At 34.1% G+C, this 7,140-nt stretch overlaps 2 protein-coding genes across 2 annotated transcripts; both read left to right on the top strand.

Moving 5' to 3' along the window:
- The first annotated feature begins 340 nt into the window (after window positions 1–340).
- Window positions 341–2,558, top strand: LOC100797528 (protein SRG1). The gene is made up of 4 exons (XM_003516277.5): window positions 341–650; window positions 767–1,014; window positions 1,133–1,460; window positions 2,061–2,558. The coding sequence occupies exons 1-4, from the start codon at window positions 423–425 to the stop codon at window positions 2,307–2,309; spliced, it is 1,053 nt and encodes a 350-aa protein (XP_003516325.1). The 5' UTR covers window positions 341–422; the 3' UTR covers window positions 2,310–2,558.
- A 1,484-nt stretch (window positions 2,559–4,042) lies between these two features.
- Window positions 4,043–6,738, top strand: LOC100802857 (remorin 1.4). The gene is made up of 6 exons (XM_003517774.5): window positions 4,043–4,143; window positions 4,737–4,777; window positions 5,044–5,292; window positions 5,464–5,668; window positions 5,807–5,888; window positions 6,228–6,738. Exons 1-6 carry the CDS (start codon window positions 4,118–4,120, stop codon window positions 6,423–6,425), a joined length of 801 nt encoding a protein of 266 aa, XP_003517822.1. The 5' UTR covers window positions 4,043–4,117; the 3' UTR covers window positions 6,426–6,738.
- The last annotated feature ends 402 nt before the right edge of the window (window positions 6,739–7,140 follow it).

Below are 7,140 nucleotides of genomic sequence, written 5' to 3'. Positions count from 1 at the left end.
GGGGTCCATTCATTAATTAATTGCTTACTACAATCAGAACTCCGCCAAGAAATTAAACAATCTCCCGGACCACAATTTTCAGAAGGTTGGACATTAGCTATTCATCTATGAGAGTGTTGAGTGTTTAGTGTTGAGAGCAATTAATTATTCATTTAGACTATTAATGGTTGTAAATGACTCATGAAATGGTTTTGGTTTTATTGAATAAAAGAACGAATTTCATACAGCAAAGAAATTTTTTATACAACCAAAGTTTCACAGATGTTCTAAATTAATTATTGACGTGGCATGAAATTAGAATTAAAAAATAAAACACATGACAGCTTCTTTACTTGTGCTATAGCTTTTATATAACAACCTCATTGAGGAATTGAGCTTGAAATCAAACCAACACAACAAAGAGGAGTTAATAATTGAAGAAAATGTCCAAGTATGGAACATCTCTATTGGTGCCTTCTGTTCATGAACTTGTGAAGCAACCTATCACCAAAGTTCCAGATCAATATCTTCATCCAAATCAAGATCCTCCTGATATATCTAACACAACCTTACCACAAGTTCCAGTCATCGACCTTAGTAAATTGTTATCTGAAGATGTCACTGAGCTAGAGAAGCTAGACGATGCATGCAAGGAATGGGGGTTCTTCCAGGTTTGAATTATTACTCATCCTTTAATACATTTTACCCTACTTAAAGCATCAAAACCAAGAGATCACTTCATTAAAATGAAGAGCCATATGATTTATAATATAGAAATTATTTGCAGCTGATTAATCATGGAGTCAACCCTTCAATGGTGGAAAACGTGAAGAGAGATGTTCAAGAGTTTTTAAATCTTCCAATGGAAAAGAAGAAGCAATTTTGGCAAATCCCAGATGAATTGGAGGGTTTTGGCCAGTTGTTTGTTGTATCTGAGGATCAAAAGCTAGAATGGGCAGATATGTTCTTCATTCACACTCTTCCAATAAACGCAAGGAATCTTCGCTTATTTCCTAACTTTCCTCAACCATTGAGGTTATTTCCACTCTCAGTATATATTTTTTGGACAGCCATATGCTACATATCTTTACCAACTACTACAATATTAATGAGTAATATGTAGGTAATTCAAACAAACATTCTTTCATTGCAGGGATAATATAGAGAACTATTCTTCGCAATTGAAAAAGCTTTGCCTCACAATCATTGAGCGTATGGCGATGGCTCTTAAGATTGAATCGAATGAACTGCTAGATTACGTGTTTGAAGATGTATTTCAAACAATGAGATGGACTTACTACCCTCCATGCCCTCAACCAGAAAATGTCATTGGAATAAATCCTCATTCAGATGCTTGTGCTCTTACCATTCTACTCCAAGCCAATGAAACAGAAGGCCTACAAATAAAAAAAGATGGAAATTGGATCCCTGTCAAACCCTTGCCTAATGCTTTTGTCATCAACGTTGGAGACATTTTGGAGGTAATTGGTAGAATATCAGTCACATGTCCTTTTATTATTTTAAATTTAACTAATTGTATGAGTAGGTAAGAATAAAATTCTGGACATGCAATCGACCATAAATTATGGCAGAATTAAAGACAAATTAATTGCATGTGAGCAAACTTTATACGGGGTTTAATTTGAAACTCAATCGTTCTACCTAGTGGCCAAGGTCATGTTAGAAGAATTAATCAGACATCCTATATCACAACAAATTTTATGAATTTCATGACCATCTATATCTACATATACACAAAAGGAAAGTTGCTAATATACTTCCATTTGTTATTGCAAAGGTGTATGCAATTGCAAGACAATTTTGAGAGTATTTTAACAAATTCCGTAATTGAAAAAGGGTAGGAATACACTTTACATGGCACTTTTTTGAAGACAATGTTTATTAGTTCATAATATTTTGAGGGTCTCAACATATTTAATGAATCTTATAATTTTAATTTGTAGTTTTAATAAATTTTTATCAATAACAAAGAATGTGTAGGTATGTCATCAACAACACTCTTCTTCATAGTTTTAACTTGGTAGCATAGTGTGTGAGATGTTGAACAATGGTTTGTGTAGATATTGACCAATGGGATTTACCGGAGCATCGAGCATCGAGCAACTATTAACAAAGAGAAAGAGAGAATTTCCGTTGCCACATTTCACAGGCCTCTAATGAACAAAGTTATAGGTCCAACACCCAGCCTTGTTACTTCTGAAAGAGCTGCAGTGTTCAAAAGAATTGCTGTTGAAGATTATTACAAAGCATACTTTTCTCGCGGGCTAAAAGGAAAATCATGCCTTGATTTGATCAGGGTCCAAAAATGATATTGGTAAAATGGTAGAAGTTCATGTATGACTTTGCATGAGATGGAAAATTAAAACTTGTACACTGAAAGCAGCTAATATTGAATAATGGTACAAATAAGGCTGCTAAGTCTAAAATTACTTTTCAAGGTTTTAAGATGGTGATAGCGAAAGTACATGGACTTGAAAATTTATATCATGGGATTTGAATAGTGTGTATTCTTCAAGTAGTAAGCTGATACGTGTGTCTCACGTACGTTTTCCCCTCAACCTTTAGCAAAAGGATTGTGTGCAGTTGTGAGTTGTGACATTTGTCTTTTTGGAACTAGACTTGAGAATGTATGTGTTTGGGGGTGTTTAACATTATAATTGACAGTAGGGATAAAAAAAAACGTTAACGAAGAAAAAGTGCATGACTAAGATCGGACAACATTTTGTTTAGTGACTAAAAGTAAAATTTGAAAAAACTTTAAGCATCAAAAGAATATATAAGCCAATTTAAAAATAATAGTGATCGTTAGAGTTTAAAATAAAATATAAAATTTAATTTACAGAGTGCCACATTCAAGCCTATCGTTCCAACAACCTCCTTAGTCCCCTTTCATACTCAAACACCAACCGTTCAAGCATTTCATTTCCTCTTACAGAGTGGTATCTGAGATCCCTCTGAAAGTATATTAAGCTTTAGTAGGAAAGGTAAGAAGAATCTCACTTCTGTTTTTTCTGCTGTTGATGGATACAGTACACTATTGACTTAAAATTAGGAAGTACAATTTTAAGAATTGGAGGTGTTAGATTCAAGATGTTTTGGAGATGAATTTTGATACTTTCTGGTTTTGACCTTCGGAACTCTTTAATTTTGTTCTGCTGATGCATCATTCTCAAGTTTCTCTGCCTTTGTTGATTCCATTATGCAGAGTTTTAATGTAGATTTTTATATTATTATGTAATTATTTTTATCTCTATTTTATTTTTATCTTTTTGTATACACCCATCTCAAAAAAAAAAAAATTAAAGAAAATAACTTATTTATTTATTTTTTTATTGAGGGACAACATATTGATATACCTCTATAAAGCAAACACTCAGCTAACACTTGCTTTTCTCTCATTTCTTTTTAATCAAATTATATCACCTATTATATATGTATTTTTTTTCTCTTTTGTTTCTCTCTAGGTGTTAAATAAAATTTGATGCAAAAAACATTTTCCATTTTTATCCATAATGAAATATTTCTCCTAAAAAGTATGTCCATTTCATGCATAGTCTTGGTCATTATATTTTTCTCAAGAAAGGTGCAAAGAAATTCAACAAAACTGTCATAATTTTATGAACATAAAATCAGGAAATGCTAAAAATGTGACCTTTTAAACATTTTGTAGCACAAAAAGTGACCACTGCGAATATATGCTCTCTCTTGTGTGTCTTTTACTTTTTGCCATCCTTTATCCGCTTAGATACTGAAGACATCATAGAAAGCAATATTTCATATTGTTTTTGCTGGAAATCTCAATTGGGATTCTTCAAAAATCATCAGCAAACAAAGAAATATGCATGTGGTGGAGAATGTCAAATAAGATCCTATACTGACAGCTAATTCTCCAAAGAAGAAAAGAATACCTGTCTTCCCTCACAAGGCACTTGAGTTCCAAACCAATTACCACATGCAAAGTATATTTGACCTTGCTTGCCCTCCTCCAAATAACAGTCTTATGACAAACCTAAAAAGTTTCCTTTCCAAGGTTGCTTCTATATATTTCAGAAAGCACCTGCCTATGGCCAATGGATGACGCATAGAAGGGAAGCCTGGGAACAGAATTTGAACTGGAATGGAGAATTTTTTTAATCAAATGAGGTTAGTGCTTCTAAATTTTCACTGGCTAAAATGTTTTGATATTTCATGCCAGTCATATATCTGACTGAACTAAACTCTTGATAAGGAGACTTTTATTTGAATATTTAAAGTTCGTAGGGTTGGCGCAGTGGTGTAAGGTTCCATTGCGTTCAAATGTGGAAAAACGATCCATTTAGCAGGAGAATCCGTATTCAATTTTCTCCTTGTGCAAAATTTTCTTAGGCCAGCAGCAGTCATGCACCGCGAGCGGGATTAGTCTTGAGACTTTAACCCAAGGGGTTTGGGGTCACCTGTGGTCTTTGACCCAAGAACAAAATAAAAAACCGATTACATGTCAAGTAAAAATTAGCCAATACCATAGAAACAAGTATAGGTTCAAAACCATATAGTAATTTCTCCTTTATCAACATGATCATTTTACGTAAAATTTCGTTTCTTTGCAGTCTCCCTTCTAGCTGATAGTAGTTGGATGCATGCTCATAATAATAGCTGCATAAAGTAGTTTTTCATTCAACTAATATATTTTCACATATTGTATAAAACCACGATTAAGGTGCTCATAATTATTATCCGTTTATATGAACACTTACCAGGGATTCGAAAATACCAATTCAGAAGACTCAATCTTTCAAAGGTAATGTTTTTTTTTCCTCCCCTTGAGGTCTTTATTAGCATATTAGGCAAGAACGGGTGTCCTGGTGAAGAAGTAAAAAGGAAGGAGTTGAGAATATGTGATATGCTGTAAACCTGTAACCAAAATAAGGAACTAAAGAATAAAGATAAAAAACAATGTATATTCCATTTGACCAAAGTTTGAAACACATGAACGAAGATTTTCTGTCAGTTTTTGTCTTAAAATCAATGAGGCAATTTGTTAAGAAACTCTGGTGACAATTCCAGGAGAGAAGAAACAGGGTGGTGAGAATTGGTTCCAGAAACAGTTTTCAAGGAAAAGAAGTGGTGATCATGACTCCAGAGACATGGACCATGCTGCTGCAGTGGCTGCTGCTGCATTCGCAGTTAACTTGCAAGATGTTTCTGAACAGAAGAGTGAGACCCCGGAGGCCTCATTGACAAAGATCAAAAGCAAGGTGGATGGCACAAAACCTCCAATCCCCTTACTTAATAGTGCATCCAAGCGATTGTCAAGTAAGGATGCATGAGATCCTTTTGAAGGGGTCTCAATGCGAATAATATCTCTAAAGATTTTGTCTTTAATGGAATCAAATGGCATCTAGTAGGAAAATACTTTTGTTGTTATTGTACACTTTTGAGGGAGGGGATTCACAATTATAGTAACTTTGTGTGCATCATGTTCAGGTTCATTTAGATCTAAGAATGAACAAGGTAAGAAGCCAGAAGAGAGCATTACCCCTGCACCATCAATGAGAAAGAGTTCAACTTTCTCTGATGAAAAGCCTGAGACTTCAACAAAGCCTGCCCCTGTAAGACAACCAACTGTTACCGAAAGGCACACAAAAGCAGATGAATGGGAGAGAGCTGAGTTTCAAGAGATCAGACAAAGGTATTTAGATTTTGAATGTTATATTACATTGAATTTCTACCAAAGAAGCAGTTCTCAATCAGAATTTCAATAATTGCTACCATGCTTGATTCATGCATTATTACATGCACTTTATACTAATGAAAAAGAAATTGTCAGGTATGACAAGTTGAGAGAGGTGATAGATTCATGGGAAAACAAGAAGAAGATGAAAGCCAGACGCAAGCTAGATAAGGAAGAGGTTTCACTCAGCCATTCTTTATACCTAACCGAAATTAGACTCATGACATGTGATTCTTGTGATTCATCAAACAACTTATAGCATATGAAGCAAAATAGGAACATTAAAATTTAGTCCCTAAACTTTTGACTCATTCATTTTTGAGCCTTATATTTAAATTGTTTTTAATGAAACGATCTACTTGACCATATATGCTGGTTTCTGTAATCCAATTTCATCTAAATTAAGCCGTTAAATGCTTCCATGGCCAATGCCAGATGAAGTCTTTGGTCTAACTTGGTAAATTAAGTCATAAAACTAGCATTTGGTTCCTAATCACAATTTTCTAAACCCCTGCAGAGAGGAGTTGCGCAAAGAAGGATGAAAGCTTTGGAAGATTTTCAGAATAAGATCACAGCTATAGATCAAATTGCAGATGGAGCGAGAACCAAGGCAGAAGAAAGCCGGAGGAATGAAGAACAAAAAGCAAAAGAGAAGGCAAATGCAATTCAAACAACAGGCGAGATGCCAGGCATTTGCTTCTGCTTCTGCTTCTGAGATCACCAATTATGTAGCATCACTGGGATTGGGGAACTTAATGAAATATATGTTTCATAGTTCTATCCATATTAGCTCTTAGTCTTCATTCCTAGTAAAAACAAGTCATCTTCCTATATAAATTGGAAAAAGAAAAACTGAAAAGGTGAACAGATACACGAGCTACTTGTGTAAATTAGTTGCAGTTTTTCTTGCTTTAGAGTTTAGTTTTGGTAAAAACAAAAAACAAAAAAATCATTACAATAGATTGAGTGTCAACTTTATTTTCAGAAATGACAAATTAACCAATAAAATGATTTATCATGTTATGAAACTGCAGAGTTTAATTGTTTAATCAAGCTAACCCAAACTGTTATTTTTCCCTTAGTTTTCACCTTCAGCAATTAGTCATGTTAAACTAGTAAGACACAAACATTGGAGGGGCCAACTGAAAACTTCTCTGAAGGCACGTTTAGTTGGAAAATTAAAAAGGTTTTGAAATTAAGAAAATCCTGACAATAAGCATGGATGGGAGACCAAAATTGCTACTACTATGTTTATATGCAAAACTAAAGTAGAGCTAAAATAATCCAACAAACAAAGAATAAACAAGTGACAATCCAGAGCTTAATAAGTTATCAATTTGGACGATTTCTTTAAGCTTAAAAATGATACATATAATGCAGCTTTTTTAAGCTTTCTTTTACAAGCTACTACTATTTGTAACTTCTGGGAA

This window comes from Glycine max, chromosome 1 (genome assembly GCF_000004515.6).
Source record: "Glycine max cultivar Williams 82 chromosome 1, Glycine_max_v4.0, whole genome shotgun sequence".
NCBI lineage: Eukaryota > Viridiplantae > Streptophyta > Magnoliopsida > Fabales > Fabaceae > Glycine > Glycine max.
This window is presented reverse-complemented; position numbering and strand designations above follow the sequence as displayed.